Source organism: Apteryx rowi, unplaced genomic scaffold (genome assembly GCF_003343035.1).
Source record: "Apteryx rowi isolate R43461 unplaced genomic scaffold, aptRow1 scaffold_0, whole genome shotgun sequence".
NCBI classification, from domain to species: Eukaryota; Metazoa; Chordata; class Aves; order Apterygiformes; family Apterygidae; genus Apteryx; species Apteryx rowi.
In genome coordinates, this window is record NW_020447195.1 from 12,263,445 (window position 1) to 12,281,256 (window position 17,812).

At 50.7% G+C, this 17,812-nt stretch overlaps 2 protein-coding genes across 3 annotated transcripts; both read left to right on the forward strand.

The window, feature by feature from the left end:
* Positions 1–102: 102 nt before the first annotated feature.
* PCIF1 (PDX1 C-terminal inhibiting factor 1) lies at positions 103–12,451 on the forward strand. The gene is made up of 16 exons (XM_026082515.1): positions 103–320; positions 2,815–2,953; positions 3,156–3,280; positions 3,759–3,896; positions 4,316–4,446; positions 4,692–4,846; positions 5,102–5,249; positions 5,446–5,529; positions 6,308–6,407; positions 6,601–6,763; positions 7,953–8,125; positions 8,635–8,721; positions 9,237–9,421; positions 9,948–10,041; positions 10,265–10,440; positions 11,310–12,451. Exons 2-16 carry the CDS (start codon positions 2,830–2,832, stop codon positions 11,563–11,565), a joined length of 2,139 nt encoding a protein of 712 aa, XP_025938300.1. The 5' UTR covers positions 103–320; positions 2,815–2,829; the 3' UTR covers positions 11,566–12,451.
* On the forward strand, positions 12,154–17,806 carry LOC112974519 (E3 ubiquitin-protein ligase RNF182-like). Of its 2 annotated transcripts, none has more exons than XM_026083602.1 (3): positions 12,154–12,242; positions 14,326–16,278; positions 16,807–17,806. In XM_026083602.1, exons 2-3 carry the CDS (start codon positions 15,792–15,794, stop codon positions 17,592–17,594), a joined length of 1,275 nt encoding a protein of 424 aa, XP_025939387.1. In that variant the 5' UTR covers positions 12,154–12,242; positions 14,326–15,791; the 3' UTR covers positions 17,595–17,806. The 2 variants fall into 2 exon arrangements, with proteins under 2 accessions (XP_025939387.1, XP_025939474.1); XM_026083689.1 differs by having other exon boundaries at positions 14,326–15,330.
* The last annotated feature ends 6 nt before the right edge of the window (positions 17,807–17,812 follow it).

Genomic DNA, 17,812 nt, shown 5'->3' on the forward strand with positions numbered 1-17,812 from the left:
GCCTGCAGAGGTGCCGCCGGGCTGGGGACCGCCGCCGCCGCCTCCGCTCCGCACTCGCTCGGCCCCGGCGCCCGTRGCTGCCCGCCGGTGCCGGCCTGCCGCGCCTAGGAGCTCCGTCCCGCCGCCACCTTCGGGAGGGCAGGCGCGGGAGCCGCCGCCGCGCTGCCCGGCAGCATGTTTTCCCTCGGCTGACACGGCCCCCGGGTCCCCGCCGCGCTCTCCGCACGTGTGCGTGCCGCCTCGGGAGCCCTGGGCTCGCCTAGCCGGGCGCAGAGACTGGCCCTCAGGAAAGGGAGACGCGCTGATGGCATGAGGCACTGGTCTGTTTTCCAGCCTAACGAAGCAGCCTTGGCTCTGGAATGAGGGGGAACCGTGCCGTGTCCCACGGGGCTGTCACTGCTTTCTTTTGTCTGCATCTGCTGTTGTCTCATGTAAAATCCTACTTTGACAAAATGGAAACACATAATGATCCTGTTTGCTGTACTTCTTTACTTTGTGTCTTTTCCACCTGGCTGTGGTCTCTCTGGTTGTCTGCTGCTCCTAGGTTGTAAGCTCTCTGGGCAGGGACAGTGCTCTACTATGTCTGTTAAGTACTGTATGCATCACCGTGGTGTATAAAAACAATACCATAATTACCATAAAATGCTTACTCTCAATCCCTTTCACTGTCTTAAGTCCCAATACTGGTGACATACAAGTAGAGTTGCTTCTATCAGAAGTTCCTGTTAGTTAGCTTTTTTCTTTTCCCAGAGTTTATGAATACCTGGATTTAATGTTCATCAACACTGATAATGTGATAAAGTTTCTCACTTCTTCCACTTTAGTTTATCCACAAATGGGAGAAAGCAAAAATACCCACCCTATTTCACAGTTGTTCTGAGCTATCAGTGGTGAAAAACACTGGCAAGTTATTGCACACAGTGTGCCCTACCCAGTCTAGGAAGTTCCTGATACCYGGCACTACCTGTAACTTCCTGAAATGCATACTTGGTTCACTTTGGGAGGTATGGTCCCCTGAGTGTATACCAATTCATTATATAATGTCTGTATAACCTATGAGACACGTAAGCAACTGCACGTGTAAATATGTGTTTTTAAGGAGGAAGGATGAAACACTTAAACAGTTACTGTCTTAGGAAATACATAATGAAGTTCATGACTAGGACCTCTTGGACTCGTGGTTTCTCGCACTGAATGACCATAAAGTGAGTCTGACCTGCTGCCTTGTTTCTTCAAGGTGGCTGGGCTAACTTTGCTACCTCTGTGGCAGCTAGCTAAAATGATTATAGAGGTCACAGTGGGGTTAGAGTTCAGGAGAAAGTATGAGTAAACGTATGTTACGCAACATTCTCAGCTGCTGAGGTGATTAAATGTACATGATTGCATTAGTATGGTCTTTGTAGCAGATGCTTTCACCTGTGGGCTTAAATACTGTCATCTGCCTCGTTCTGAACAGAGGCTGTAACTCCAGGTTTCTGCAGTGTTCCACACCTTCCCTTGCTTACCCCTGGGAGAAGGATGGAAAGCAGGCCTCTGAAACATCTTCTGAAATGTTAGAAGGACCAAGTGTTCCCCAGTCCTGGCCCACATCACACTAATTTCACAATCGATATTATTGATGACTTAGCTAGTGCCTGCTAATTCTTGATCTAACATCTAATTCTTGATTTAACATCTCCTACCGTTCTGCTCTTTTGAAATGGCCAGTGATGTTTCTTATGGACAGGGAGGGGAGCAAGAATGAATAAACCCAAATTAATTTAGTATGCAATCCAAACCAGAGTTTTAACTTAAGAAATGAAGTGCAAGGGAGCCTACTGTTAGGGCTATTATGTTATTCRACCACATTAAAAAACTTAAAGACAAGATTGTGCTTCTGCTGCCGAACTTTGTTGTGTAGGGTGCTTCCAAAGGCTTGAATAGAGTTAAGTAACTGAAATAGATAGTAATTCTTCAAAAAGCCTTGTTTTCCCCCCCAGTTCATTGCCAGTGCATTTAGGGCTGTCAGAGAGGAGCAATCTGTAGCGCTTGACTCAGCAGTGGTGTTTCAGTAACTTCCCTGGGGGGAAGAAGGGTGACTAAGAGAGGAAAAGCCTGTCTGTTTTTCTCCAGCTGGCAACAGTTAATGATGATTAAATAGAGCTTTACTGTTTCAACTGACTTTCTTTTGCATAACTGTTGTTATGCTGATGAAAAAGTACTAAGAGCTCAAATAATCTGGCTGAGACATTACAGTTGGCCTGGGACAGACAGAGGAATAAAATCCAGGATTTCCTGACTCCTAGCCTGTGGTTCTCTGAACCACAGAAATTATTATTAGAGGGGCASTGGAGCTATTTTATATAGCAGAATTTTTTTAATAAATGCCTTTTGATTCGATTATGTGAAGTTATGTGTCTGTAAATATTGATGTAAACCACCTCTAAGAGTAACAGATGCAGCTAATATTATGAATGTGGTAGAGGGCGGTACATGTTCAGAGTGTATTCTGAGAATTGCATTATTTATGCTCTCGGTCTGGATGTATGGGATCAAACACTGCTCTCTTAGGAGCGGTCTAGCTAAAAACTGTGTATTTTGAGCGCTGGCAAACTGATCTCCCTGGTTTGTGCTGTTTAAAGCTCAGCATTCCTCTTAGCTAGTTTGTATCTAGGTTAGCAAACAGGTATTTTCAGGACTCAGGTGCTGTTYTGTATGTACTGGTTCAAGTCCTATTTTATTGTCAGAATGAACTTTTACTGTTATAGCCGAGTGGGCCAACTGGATCTAGAATTTTTCCTGTTGTAACACAGATTTTATGTGTGTTTTCTCTAGTGCAGTTGCTGAGAAATGGCCAATGAGAATCACGGAAGCCCTGCGGAGGAAGCATCTCTAATGAGTCACTCACCTGGCACCTCCAACCAGAACCAGCCCAGCTCCCCTAAACCGATGCGATTGGTGCAGGATCTCCCAGGTACCGGTTCTGCTTTTGAGAAGGCCCAGTATGGAGTTCTGAAGGACTCGGGTAGCAGGGCRAAGGTGGTGAAACGGGGGGCCACCAAGCAAATTTAGGAATAACGCATAATTCGGAGTGTGCTGTGATAATAATGGGGACATGAAAAGCAGGGCTGTTATTCAGGACCAGTCTTGTCCTGACTGTCTTACTGTCTTCTCAGATGAGCTGGTGCAGGCTGGCTGGGAGAAGTGCTGGAGCAAGCGGGAGAATCGCCCTTACTACTTCAATCGCTTCACTAACCAGTCTTTGTGGGAAATGCCTGTTCTGGGACAGCACGATGTCATTGTAAGTAAGCAGCTATCACAAGGGGCTATGCTACTGCTGGGATAATCTGCAGGGGCTGATGCTGCGCTCTTGTAGATTTGAGATTATGCATGTGGGGGGGGTCTTCTGTACTTTCAAACTCCTCTCTGAATCCAGAGGCTGACTTGGTTCTGATGAAACATTCCTTATGCAGATGCACACCCAGGTAGCAGTGTTCCAGATGTAGTGCTGCACTGCTCAAAGAATACTCAACCTGGGGGAGTTTGTTGCATTTGTTTTGCATCTAAGTTTTTTTTTAAAAAACAAAACAAACCTACAGGCAGACGTCTATAAGAGAATTCTGTAACTTTCCACAGTTGTCAACATTAATGTCCTTATTTACATCTACTTAGGAGCCTGGGGCAGTGAAATGGAAAGATAAGAAGGCTTATTGCCTTCATTTGGGACTCTGCAGTGGGAGTTGATGAGCTAATGAGTACCGTGTTTTGGACCCTCTTAGTCAGACCCTCTGGGATTGAATGCGGCTCCTATGCCACTGGAAGGTGGAATGATGGAGACCTCTGTGGAGAGCAAGCAAAGGAAGAGGAGATTCTCTGAGGAGGTTCCACCCAGTGGCAACAGTACAAAAAAGCCTAAGGTGGGTCTGGTTTTATGAAACTAATAAGATTAAGGGCATTGTTCAAACAAACCTAGAGGGCTTGGAGCTTGGACCTATTTTTTTGAACTGTGCAAGGTCAGGCCATCCTAGCATTACTCAGACTGTGACAACTGACATTCAGAAAATAGAAGAGCAGAATCAGACTCAGCTCCTGCCAAGTTACCATTTCTCTCTTACAGCCTGAGGTGGAGTATGAGAGTTGCTAGAGAACAGATTATGACTGAGAAATGTGGTAGCTTGCATGTCCACATTAACTTATTCTGCTAGCAGGCAAAACATACTCTAGCAATTCATTGGGTATACTGAGCAATGTGCTGCTAAAGGATTATTAGGCATGCTGGGCTTGCTTCATGTTTACCTTTCTTTGTGATGTAGTAATTCATATTTTTCACTCTCAGGTGGATGTTCCAGGGAACCCAGCTGCTCAGTCAGTCCCCAGCTCTCCCAGTATTCCAGGAACCTCTGTTCTGAAGGCATGGTGTGTTTCACCTGAAGATAAACAGCAGGCAGCTCTTTTACGACCAACAGAGTGAGTTGTCTCTGTTTGTCTTCTGTTCTTTTCTTGGTAGTAGATTGGAGACAGCTGGTTTTTCAAATGTCTTTGAAGAAGAACTTGAAGGATATAACACCTCCCCTACTGTCTTTGCAGGGAGGGTGGAGTCCTGATAGTTCAATCTCCTGGCTTATAAACAGCTCAAGGAGATATCTTCAAAAGTGACATTTGATAATTAGCTAATGATCTGGCCATTCTGATGACATTTACTTCTGCCTTAGAGTATACTGGGACCTGGATATTCAGACAAATGCAGTGATTAAGCAGAGGGCACCATCTGAAGTGCTGTCTCCACACCCTGAGGTGGAGCTGCTTCGATCCCAACTTATTCTCAAGCTGCGGCAGCATTATCGTGAGCTCTGCCAACAGCGAGAAGGTAAATTTTTGCTGGTCTCCCCTTATTTGTCTTCTCAACTCTGCAGCACTGTGATGCTCTTCCTTCTGGTTTATGTCTGTCTCTTTTCCCTGTGATCACCTGTTTTTGTCATGGTTGTGGTTATACTCTCTGTGACATTGTTTTAGGGTTGTAAATTCATTAAGCAGACTTCTGGTGTGATGATCCTTATCAGAGCTTCTGGGCATCACTTTAATGCTACCATATTAATTAGACCCTTTTTCTGTGCTTTTCCAGGAATTGACCCCCCAAGGGAGTCCTTTAATCGCTGGATGTTGGAGCGGAAGGTCGTTGACAAAGGGACAGATCCTCTGTTACCGAGTGACTGTGAGCCAGTAGTTTCTCCCTCCATGTTTAGAGAAATCATGAATGACATTCCTATCAGGTATGGTTCACAGAAGGCACCTTCCTGTGCTTTTTGTCTTGGACCAATCCAGTGATTTATCTGACATTCCGTGCTTTTGTGTCTTACTTGATAAAGTGGTAGGGTGCTATTGATGTAAAATGTGGGAGCTGGACTGGGCCTCCATGCCTTTATGGCAACTGTGAAATTGATGCCTATGAATTTATACTTATTTCAGGTTATCCAGAATCAAGTTCCGTGAGGAAGCCAAGAGACTGCTCTTCAAGTATGCTGAGGCTGCAAAACGGCTTATTGAATCCAGGTAAGAGTTTTACAGTTCTATCACTTTTAAAAAACAGAAGAAGTTTACAGGAATTTTTAGAAGGGGCTGCTGTATCCCACCTTATTCAGCATTGGTCATCTTCTTAGTGAGTTAATAAAAGGCTAGGAACATACTGAAGAAAAACAGCAATGCTGGAGGCATCTTTTGGTAATGATTTTACAGTAAGATCAAACATTGGGAAGCTGAATGTTTAGGCAGACAAGTAAGAATCTGTGAAATACTGAACATGGAATGCTGCCTTATGTTTTTTGTCCCTGACATATTACAAGGGTGGTTGGACAGTCAGTGCTATTAAAGGGCAACCAATTTAAAGTGGTATTTTATTATACCATGTATAATTTTTCTCAAGAGTTCTGCCACAGGACTGAATTGAGGAAGATAGCCTTGTTTAAACAATACAAAGCTTGTTAACAGGGTAGCTTTCTCACAGTCACAAATTCCTAACGGTGGCTGCATTTGAAAAAGAGAGGCAAGAGCAAAATGGACCATTTCCCTGTTAGATAAATCCTTTATCCGCCTCTCCTGTTGCAGAAAGGACAGCAGCCAGCTACACTGTGTTTCGGAGAGAACATGGCAGTCCCTAGTCACACAAATGTCTGGGAACACTTTCCACAGGAGGCCTGGATGGGAGTGACAGGGTAGGGCCTTGAGGAAGTGTTGGCAGCTGTTTTCCCCCACTAATAGAAAAGTGTTGTGGTGGGATAGAATACATTGCCACACAGCTGTGGGTAAAATTTCACTTCTCCATTGCGTGCAGGAGTGCATCACCAGACAGCAGAAAAGTGGTGAAATGGAATGTAGAGGACACCTTCAGCTGGCTGCGACGGGACCACTCTGCCTCTAAGGAGGACTACATGGTCTGTATCCCTGTTTTTGTGCAGCTGAGGACAGCGAGCCTAGGAAAGGATGGGGGGCATTTAGGGCCAGGAAAAGGTCCTTCTTGAGAAGGCTGTGATTGCTTTTCTTTGATCTGTGAAATGGAAGTGAAGGCTCTGCATACCTCAAGGGAATCTGGTTGTGGGTTGTGTAAGGGATTTTCTGATTCTGCAGGACCGCCTGGAGCACTTGCGCAAACAGTGTGGGCCCCATGTGTCTGCTGCAGCAAAGGACTCTGTTGAAGGCATCTGCAGTAAGATTTACTACATATCCCTCGAATACGTCAAGCGAATCCGGGAGAAGCATCTTGCCATCCTCAAAGAGAACAATATATCTGGTACGCAGTAAACTCTGAAAAGTCATAGGAGTACAGCGTGTGACACCACTGTAAAGGCAATGCACTCTGGCCTGCCCCCTTTCAAACAGAATTATCTGTTGGGAGGGCTGCTCTGAATCCACAGGGTTGCATTTAATTGAGTCAGAAATACCCAGTCTGGCATGGTTCTCAGCTGGCAGACTCACACAGTGCATTTGCAGTGGGAAGGCCATTTTCCATCAGGTACCATTATCAGCTGTAATATCAAATATCTTAAATGTATACTTTGTCAGGATTAAGTAGCTTCCTAGGGGCTGAACACACTGAACAGGGCATTAGTTCATTTCCCTGCACTACACTGTCTTGCTCTGCTTCTTTAGGAATTCCTGGGGATAGCACCACTCCCTTTCCTAATGCCAAGCACTCTGTCCTCCCTATACTCTCCTCTGCCACGTTTCTTGGTCTCTGAGCACCTTCTGCACTCCTGTGCATCCCAGTGGATCGCTATGCACTCTTTTTCCTCTCCTTGCAGAGGATTCATGTTCCTTGAACTTTTCTGTGTGTTCATTCTTCCCAGTTTATATCCATACTTCTGCCTCCACCATTCTTTAGTCCTTTTCTCTTTTGGATCCTTGCTTTTGTCAGACAGCTCCCTCCAGATCCTTGTGTCTGCCTTTTGCTGCTTGCTTTTGCTGCCTATCTTCCCACCCATGTCCAAGATTCCTTCCTACTGATCTTTCCTGTGAGCTCTCTTGTTTCTGCTGAAGTTGAGGCTAAGCTACTATCTGAGATGGGTAACCACAAGGTGGCAGAAAGATTCCTTTTCCTCCTGCACTTCGCTACCTGGGAATGTTTATTGTTCTCTGAATTTGGGGCAAACTGAAACAACAGCTACCACGAAAGCAATTTACCCATGTGGAACATGGCTCAAGATGCTGAAATGGTGCCGTTTACAGGCCTGCTGTATTACAGATAGAGAAATACTGTGAAATGAATCCCTTCTGTGCTCTGGTAGTGGGTCATGGAATTAATTTGGGAAATCGGCTCTGAACCTAGGTAGCTGCCTACACAATGTATGAAGAGACCACCACTGTGTTTTTGCAGGAACCACTCCGCTTTTCAGCCTTAGCCCTATCACTGCATGTTTTGAGATGAAAGGGGGATCTTGCTCATATTGTAATGGGCTGCATTTTTTTTTTATTATCCGTAGCTGAGATAGAAGCTCCTGAAGTCCAGGACAGGCTTGTTTATTGTTACCCAGTGAGACTGGCCATCCCCTCTCCACCACTCCCCAGTGTGGAAATGCACATGGAAAACAATGTGGCGTGTGTGCGGTACAAGGGGGAAATGGTGAAAGTGAGCCGGAATTACTTCAGCAAGCTGGTAAGGGCTGACTGCCAGTCCTGCATGACTGCATTGTCACAAATTGCTCTTCGATAAGGGGTTTTGTTTCTCCTTTTCCTTTGAGAGAAGGGACGGTGGAGTGGGATGGAGTGCTGACCTGGTGGAGGCTGTTAGATACTGCCCTAATAGCAGCAGAAATCAGGACTTCCACCTGAGTCACAGGAAGGCTTCTGCTGGGAATACTTGAGAGGTGTCGTGTGTATACTTTGATGCATACTGTGCTGCAAGAATGGTCATATCCACAGCAAGGCAGGCCTTGCTGAGAGCCATGCTGAGGTGTTACATACCTTCATGCTGGTAAATAGCTTGCAGTTTGCCCACACAGTAAAAGCAGATGTGCTAGAAAGCCTTCATGCAGAGCTCTGCCTTCTCCTTTTGTTCATCAGTGTCTCTCCCCATGTCATAATGTGTTTGCATACTGACTGGGCAATGTCAGTCTTATCTTTGTTGATTTTCTTCATTTTTAATGGCTGGGCTTTCTCTTCCAGTGGCTTCTCTATCGGTACAGTTGCATTGACGACTCTGGCTTTGAAAAGTTTCTGCCCAGGGTTTGGTGCCTTCTCCGTCGATATCAGGTACTGGTCTCATCATGGTTGTTATGTATCAGGAAGCTCTAGTAATATTGAGAAACTGAACTTACTGTCAGTGCTCTGAGAGACCCATGATTCTGGGAGCCTGATGCAAAATAGGGCTTAAACAAGGTCCATTGTCTGCTGCTGGTGTTTTGAGATGGGATTCCAGTCTGGGGAGCAATTGTGGTCTTGACAGAAGACCTCAGTGGGGATAAAGATAAACTTTTATGAAAGAAACCTTCCATAGTTTGGATTTGTGTTGTTCTGCGGCCGAACCGAAGGTTCATGGGGAGGTATATGTGAAAGTTGGCAGTTGGTTTGTGGGGCCTGATTTGGATGAAGTATCTAAAGAGCATTCTTGGGTACATGCAGGGGACCTACATGAATTTGAGAAAGGAAGAGGGGGCCCTGCATACCTAGAGGAGTGGGTGCATGGACGTGTGGCCCTGGGTCCGTGTTCAGTGAAGGGAGCAGCAGGAACACAGCAGGCATCGCTCACCAGGGTTTGCTCTCCTCAGATGATGTTCGGTGTTGGTCTGTATGAAGGAACTGGCCTGCAGGGGGCACTTCCCGTGCATGTCTTCGAGGCCCTCCACAAGCTCTTTGGAGTGAGTTTTGAATGCTTTGCCTCGCCCCTGAATTGCTATTTTAAACAGTACTGTTCGGCCTTCTTGGATACAGACGGGTATTTTGGATCCAGGGGGTGAGTCTTACGTTACGGTGTCCTTGCCATGTATCTGTGTGGGTGCATGTGTGTGTGTGCAATGTAAATGGCTCAAGATAGGCTGACGTGTCTGTGAGTTCAGAGGTGGTAGCTGGTAGTGTGATGTCCACTCAAAAGGATGCATGCTTTAAGCCTGCTTGAAAGCAGTGAGTGGACATAGATTGTCTATGAAACAATCAGGAGTGTGCCATTAGTCTAGGTAGAGGGGATCTGATCTTTGATGTGATGCGATTTATAGGTCTGTCAGTGTTTGCCCTTGTTCTCAAGAAAGGGAGAACTGGGCCCTCAAGCATTCAGCTTGAGTCAGCAGTCAGCCTTCAGTGACTACAGATGGAGTATGTCCCTGGTGACCAATTGTGCTGTTGGGAAATGGCAGGCCCCGTACTGCTGGGAATTCAGGCTTTCTGGGAGTACGACTGTCTCTTCTAAGGATGTGGATGCTTTTTAAGATGTTACTATTAGAATCCTAGCTTCTCTGATTGGAATCTTTGCCTTTTTCTTCCAGCCCGTGCCTGGATTTCTTCCCTATAAGTGGCTCTTTTGAGGCAAATCCTCCATTCTGTGAGGAGCTGATGGATGCCATGGTATCTCATTTTGAGGTATGTTCACTCACCTGTGTTGTTGTTCTGAATAAAGCTGTGCAATCATTCCCCTTCTCTCCACTGCTCCTACATCCTCACAGTAGGGTTGTAATTCAGTAGGCAAAAGACTGTGATTGCTGCTGTGCTGTTCTGGAAGCAGAAATGTGTCGTTTTCATAGAACTCATTAGGCATGTCACTGCTCAGCCCAGGCTAAGATAGTTCATTTTCTTGTTGGCTTAGAAACTGCTGGAGAGTTCCAGTGAGCCCCTCTCCTTTATTGTCTTCATCCCTGAGTGGAGGGACCCTCCTACACCAGCCCTGACCCGCATGGAACAGAGCAAGTTCAAGCGGCACCAGCTCATCCTGCCAGCCTTTGATCACGAATACCGCAGCGGGTCTCAGCACATCTGCAAAAAGTAGGCCTTTCTCTTGAGTTCTGAGCATAATGGTCCTTCTAGGAATGTGCTTTTGATGAGCTGCACCTTAAAAAGCCATATGACAGGAATATCCTATGCCAAGTTGAAATCAATGGGAAGTATAGAACAGACAAGGAAAAATGTTGTCCGTAATCATCCTGTTCGTAATCAATCCTTTTAAGACAAGCCTATAGTGTGTTGTGGATTTCTATATTTGTTTAATGACTACTGAGTATTTCACTAATTAAAAAGCTTGTGAGTGGTGTATTCCTTGGGTACAAGTCCGGTTTGAACTGTTTATACCATGTGGTGCTGTGGTTGTCATCTGTGTTCCTCTGTCAACTCTAATCTGGTGAGCCACTGCCAATAACAGTTGTTTCCTGGGCTGCCAAATGCCACAGTGCCTCACCGGTTCTGTATCACTTAAGAGGAAGTAGAAGCAAGGGGCAGTCAGGGCCTTTGTCCTCTGTAGGGCAAGCTGGCCGTTGGTCTGCTGAGAGCAACAAGTACTTAAATACCAAGTTCTCTGTACCTGCTTCCCATTGGCCTGAAATGCATTACCTTACTGACTCGCCTCGTTTGGAGACAGCAGTGTCCCTGGTGCACGTGCTGGGGGAGAGCTGCGTGGCTAGGCAGCATCAGTGCTCCTTCTGTAAAACTTAGCAGGCCTCTGTTTTTACTGAGAAATGCCTGACACTCTGCCCTTTCCCTCATAATTATGAGGAAAAGGGACAAAGAATACTCTTCCTAAAAACTACGCACAGGAAGAGATGGGGGAGGTAATAGGAAGTGTATGTGTGGGTAGTTGTGTGGATCCTTGGCAGGTGGGGCACGGGGAGATGCTGAGTGCCTGTCGTCTTCCCTTGCAGAGAGGAGATGTACTACAAGGCTGTGCACAACACTGCCGTCCTCTTCCTGCAGAACAGTGCAGGTTTTTCCAAGTGGGAGCCTACACCAGAACGGCTGCAGGAGCTTGTTGCAGCCTACAAGCATTCAGGCCGGACCCTTAGTTCCTCGAGTTCCTCATCATCATCCTCGTCCTCATCCTCCTCCTCCTCCACAGCAGACAAAGAGCGGGAGCTGGGCCGAGAGCAAAGCAGCAGTCGGGAGACTAATCCCAACTAATGTGCAGAGGTGAGAGATAGCAGGGACATGCCGGCGGCCCTGGAGGAGGCTTGCCGCGGCAGGCGGAGAGACTGCTGGCTTCGAAGCAGCGGCCTGGGGGACTCTTGCAAAGCAGCTCCGCAGCACCTGCTTTCCTCTGCAAACTTGCACGCCGCCCCCGCGCAGCGGTGCCGGGGAGCGCCCAGCCGCCAGCCGGGAGAGGAGGCCTGGCTGCTGCCCTCGCCGGAGGGCAGAGAAACCGAATGTAGCGTGGCAGGAGGAGCAGGCGGCCCCTCCGCCACTAGAGCGCGGAGGGAGGGCAGCCGGAGCTGGGACGCGTGCATGGGTGGAAGGACGGACCGATGGACGGACGGACGGACAGAGACGGCTGGCTGGCTGGCTGGACGGATGTCAAGCGTGACGGAGTGGCGCGTAGCGCCGTGGCCAGAGGGGTCCCGGCAGCCGGCCGAAGGCTTGCGTTGGCAGGAGAAGAGCGGGCAGAGCCCGGGGGCTCCTCCGGCCGGACTGGCACCAGCACAGCTCCGTGTCCATAGTGTAAATAGTTCTGTCCATGGCGACTGTGCTCCTTGCAGGGTTTGTTTCCATAGCATCCGTGTTTCTTTTCCACATGTAYGAGTCCCGTGTTCGCCGACGCTGTTTACCGTATGGGAGAGGAGTGGAGAAGAGGAGTTTCTTTGGTGTGTAAAGACGTCTTTGCAGCTGTTTTGTAGTCGTCGTGGTTTTTATGCGGAGCCTCTGGGCTTTATTTAACCTCCTTGGGTTTTGTTTTGTAAGGATTAATTTAACACCGCTAACCATTTTATTACTTTTATCAAGAAGAGCAAAGTCTATTTTTGATTTCCGTTTCCTAGTTCTTAGGAACATTAAAAACCAGCATACAGCTCTGCCTAGTGTCACTGCCTTTCCTTCGCTGCCCAGCCAAGGGCCTGTGGTCTCACCTTGAGCTCTCCTCTGTCTCATTCTGGGTGAATGGTAGAAAATGGTCATTTTGCAGAACTTGTACTTTGAATATATCTGGCATATTGCTTGAATTACAGAAAACTACAAAATGATAGACTGAGTTAGGATGTTTAATATTTTATCCGTAACATTAAGAGTTAAAAGGTAGAATGACAAAGACAAAGATGCTGGTAATGGAAATATGGATAGCTTTTCCAGGATGTTTAAAAAAGGTAATAAAAAAAGTGTCCGCAAGGGAATGATTATTATTACCAATTTGACTGGTTAGAGAATTTTACTAGGCTTTCCTGCATTCAGTTCCTAACACCTGCCTGAGTAGAGCCATTGTGACATTCTGTCTTGATAAAAGCTGCAAGTACTATAGAACCTACCATTTGCCTAGATAAATTGTTCTAGCAATTAATTCACTTTTCTCTTGATATGCAGACTTTCCCCAGCTGAATTTGTCTTGGTTCAGCTTCCAGCCATTGATCTAATTCTGTCTCTGGCTGTTGACTTTAAGAATCATTTACTACCACGCATCTCTTACATACATAGGTGCTGTAATGAGGTGAGGATGGTTCTGGGAGTTCAAATCTCCTGCAGTTCTAAGATGTGGCTTTTCTGGGCTTTGGGAATTTCCTGACTTAAACCGTAGAGCTCCTCTCTGCCTTTGAACGGGTTGACAGGTTTTGTAAAAGTCACTCCTCCCAGTGTGGGTCTTGCAGTCCAAAGGAAAGCCATTCCTGTGTGAGTTGGCTTTACCTGGAAGTTATATCGTTTTGCAACCTTGTGAGACTGAATTCTGTCTGTATAGGTCTTAGCATAGGTCAAATGGATTGCAAAGTTTATTAGTTAAAAAATGGAAGGTAAGGAAGCACCTTGAATCCTGGCTCAACATTGTGCACATGGTTTCTCAAAGTCTCTCCAGACAGTATCACTGATGCTTGATCCCATTGCTTCCCTGCAGTAACCCAAAACAGGCCAGGCCTAGCCCCACACTTTGGCTATTCAGCTGGTCCCAATATTTTTGCAGCTCTCTAGGGATACTTTCACAAGAGACCTTGAGATCATTGACCTCCTTTAATTACATTCTCAGAACAGTCGGTAACTCCAGCAGCAAAAGAAGCTGTTTTAAAAGTGTTTTTTCCCCTTTATTCATTATAATCTTGAGCCAAGGTAGGTGTTCTTGAAGTGCAGGTGACCAGAGATGCACACTAATGCTGGAAAGTGTCAACAAACTTGCTCCTTGGTTTGTCTGTCACTGAAGAATGAGGACTGCTTTGTTTTGCTCCCTTAGATGATGGGTAATTACCTTGTTAAGTTTATAATTGCCACATAAATGATGTCATGACCAAGTAACGCCACACTGCTTGGCTGGCTCTCTGGAAGTACCTCATTTATCCAGACACAGCAAAAAATGCATTTAGAAATTGAGTGTCAGGGTTGACCCCTGCTGGTTTTACAGGTGCTATAACCATGCGATCTCCAGCTCCTCCCTTTAAGTTCCTCAGAGTCACCTGTGAGGCCTTTTCTCCACACCTCTGATATCTCTTGCAGCTCTTTCTTGAATAGAGCAAGACTTGGAAAAGGGCAGATGAGCCCTTTGAAGACCTGGCAGAACAGGTCTGGTCTTGCAATGAAAGGAATGTGCAGGACCCACCCCAGGGGCCTGAGCCCTAGGCAGTGGAGGTAAATAGGTTTCTAGCTCTGGAGGAGCAAAGGGTATAAAACAACTGCTTGTAGAGGGGCTGGTTTTGGGTGGAGGGGGCCAAGGGGGCTGTTGAATGGCCTAGACATCAAGCAGGATTTTGGTTGCAGGACTGAACTACGCTGTTTCGTGAGCCAACAGGCAGTGAGACCAGCTGACAGTGAACTGTTTCAATTCCTGGACACCCTTTATCGTCGCTGAGGCCGAGATTGGACGTGACGCTCCCCACCAAGACACTCGGCCAACGAAGTTCCTGAAATGCCTGCAACTGCACATTGCCAAGATAAGCCTGTAGATAAGGGTAAAGCAAAGAGCACATGACTGTGAGAGGCTGGGCAGAGRAAAGGCTGTGCAGGCAGCTAGCAAAGTGTTGGTGTGATGGAGGAAGGCCCCAGCTGGGAATGGTCAAGAGGAGGTATGAGCAAGACCGGGGAGGACAAGATGTAACCCCTGGGTCACACTGGTAGTTGGACATTGCCTGCTCCCCAGCCCTTTCTATTGCAAAGCCCTGGGGTAAGTTCTTAAAAACTCTTGCCCAACTTTGAGCTCTTGAACTAAAATTATCCTCGCTAAGCGCTGCCTCTGACTCTCACAGAATGTTTCAGCCCAAATGGTTTGCTCTTGTGAAGACCAAAGCTGAAAATAGCATTGTCTTGCCACTGAAAAGCTTGTCAGGAATTAGTAATTCTCTGACCAGTTCAGGATGCATGATACATAAGGCAGAGCCCTGCATGGAGAAAAGCTTGTTTTCTTGTTAACCAGCGTGGATAATGAGGGGGGCAGCGAGGGGGCCATGAGCAACCGAGATGTGACCGTGTCACTGAAGGCAGAGGCTGGAAACCCCTGGCAGGGTCTGGACTTGGTTGGTGAACTCGAGCTTGYTCCTGGGACTCCCTTTGCTGTATGGTGTCCAGACTGTTTTCCCAGCAAGCGCTGCTGTACGTGATGGGTGGTCACGGCCTCTCTCCTGTTCGGTGGTGCAGCGGTAGGAGTGTTTGCCCTGCCCTTGTGGAGGGAGAAATTGGTSCTGCCAGCCTTTCTTCAGCCCTGGAAAGCTCGGGGGTTACTGAACTGCTGCTGCTGCCCTTCTGGGCTGCCAGAACCACCCTTGCGAGGTCTGTGCGCCGGCGGGGGCTGATTTGGCACGGCTGGGCAGAGCACCAGCCGTGGGGAGGGGTGTGTGACGGGAGGGCTCTGCGGTGGCCGGTGTTCGGTGCTGTGGCTGCTCAGGGGGGCGCAGGGGGCGGGAGCGGCGGCCAGGCTGGTGCATGCCGGCAGAGCTTGGCTTCTTTGTGCTGCTTCGTGCCCCAGGAATCCCAGATGCTGGGGGTGAAGCCGCTGAGGCTCCAGGGTGGGTGTGCAGACYCCATCTGGCCTGGGCGTTTCACCCCTGGAGCCGCTTCCCTTCTCTGGCGCCGTGCAGGAGCCGTCTCTTCCCAGGGCAGGGCTGAGCGTGTCTGCCCAGGGAAGGGGAGAGGGGCTGCCTGTGCTGCGAGGGCCCTGTGGAGCCCAGCTCTGCTGCAGCCCCCTCCCATGGGCCCAGAGGGTTGCAGGGCCCCAGGACCGCCGACTGCAGATGCCCGGGCAGGGAAGGGAAGGGGCATCCTCGGGGGCTGCTCGGAGCAGAGGAGCAGCTGGGCTGCAAGGGAACCGCACCTACCTGCCTCCGCGTCCTCCTGCYGCAGCCCCGGGGACCCCGCTGTCCCCGTGCTGTGCCCCATGGGCCCGGGCGGGCCTGGCCCTGCGCCTGCAGCCCTGCCCAGGCTGGGCTCCGCCGGAGCCCAAGCATCCGCCTCCTCCTTCCCGTTGCCAGGCCAACGCCGCGTCGGATGCTTGCAGCCTCAGTGCGTCTGGGCTGGCTCTGCAGCGTCGCCGGGCAGCGTGCCCCGCACCTCTCCGTGGGGCGCGCGCAACCGCCGGCGCCCCGGCTGCCTCCAGCATCTGCCAAACGCCTACGGCCCCGCGGGCCGGGGCACGGCCCAACCCGCCGGGGCTGCACGGCTGGGGACTGGCCGCCCGCCCGCCCGCAGCATCCCACCGAGGAGCCCCGGCGTGGACAGCAGGTACGGGCGGGCGTGGGCATGGGGCGGTGGGTCGCGAGCCTTCTCGCCCCGGGGGTGTGGGGAGGGAGGGGTGGCCGAAGGGCAGGGTCCCCCCACTCCCTCCATCAGCAGCGCGCGGTGTCCGGAGCCGGGCCCTGTCCTGGGAACGCTGGGGCAGGCAGGAGGCTGCGGCACCACCCCGGGCCCCTCCCCTGCGGCCCGCGGTGCAGAGCGGAGCGGCCCCCGCATGCAGGCTGGCCCCCAGCCCCGCGGAGACGGGGGCAGTGCCAGCCCGGGACCCTGCTGGGAAAGGCCTTTCCCTCTTGCCCGGACTGGCCGGCTGCGGAGGGCGGCGCGTCCCAGTGCCGGCGGCACCAGCCCCATGGTCGGAGGGGGCTCTGCCTGCGCCCGGCTGCCCCCGGCCCCTCTCTGCCGCGGAGCCAAAGGGGCCCGGCCGCGGTCCCTGCTGGGGGGCAGCGGCACCGGCAGGGCCCCAGGGACCTGCGTGTGGAGCCACCACTCACGAGGGCTTCCCTGTCCCCATCCCAGCCCGGCCTCCTCGGACAGGCCCCCGTGCCGYGAGCCCCGCGCAGACCATGACCCACAAGGATGGCGAGCTGGAGAGTTCTCAGCCGCTGGTGTTCACAGCCCATGAGCTGGAGTGCAAGATCTGCTACCACCGCTACGATGCCCGAGCCCGCAAGCCCAAGCTGCTCAGCTGYGGCCACCGCGTCTGCGCCAAGTGCCTGCGCAGGATGGTGGCGCTGGGGGACGCGTCGCCCCGCCGGCTCAGCTGCCCCTTCTGCCGCCGGGAGACGCCGGTGCCCGGCGAGGACGTGCAGCGGCTGCAGGACGACAGCAAGGTGCTGGCCGTGCTGACGTACCACGAGCGGGCCAAGAAGCGGGGCGCGTCCCTGTCCCCGGAGGTCATCCTCTGCCCCAGCGTGCTGGAGCCCTTCGCGGAGCCCTCGCCCAGCTCCGACTGCCTCGTCATCACCATCCTGGAGGTGCCCGAGGACTTGGCCCCGCCGGAGGGGCTGGGCGTGCTGGACATGATCCGGCTGTACCGCCCCGCCAGCCTGGGCGCGCTGCCCTGCCACGGGCCCATGCGCAAGTGCCGCTCCTGGACGTGGCAAGCCGTGCCCCACTTCATCCTGGGCATGCTCTGCCTCATCTACTTCAGCTCCCTGCCCTTCGGCATCTACCTCCTGCTCATCGAGCACCACAGCCTGGGCATCGTGCTCGTCAGCCTCGTGCCCTCCACCCTCCTCCTCTGCATCTTCTACAGCTGCTGCCAGTGTCTGTGCCGCGAGGTCTTCGCCTTCCCCTCCCCGTGAGCCCGCGTGGCCGAGCCCTGTGCCCGCCGCRGGGGGGCCGGGTCCCCGTGGGTGCCCCCCGCCCCACGGTGGCCGGGTGCTGCGCGGAGCGGGACGTGCGCCCGGCTGGTGGGAGATGCTGTGCACCCGTCGGCTGCCCGCGCGGAGAGGAGAGGTACGACGGCAGGGCCGTGCCGGCAGCCCTGGAGGAGGCTTGCCGCGGCCGGCGGAGAGACTGC

Bases quoted from the DNA above. Each gene is read 5' to 3' on its own strand.
- PCIF1 (XM_026082515.1), top strand. From the start codon at position 2,830: ATGGCCAATGAGAATCACGGAAGCCCTGCGGAGGAAGCATCTCTAATG. The intron at 8,722-9,236 runs GTACTGGTCTCA...TGCTCTCCTCAG, and splicing joins GCCTTCTCCGTCGATATCAG to ATGATGTTCGGTGTTGGTCT. The intron at 10,441-11,309 runs GTAGGCCTTTCT...CTTCCCTTGCAG, and splicing joins TCTCAGCACATCTGCAAAAA to AGAGGAGATGTACTACAAGG.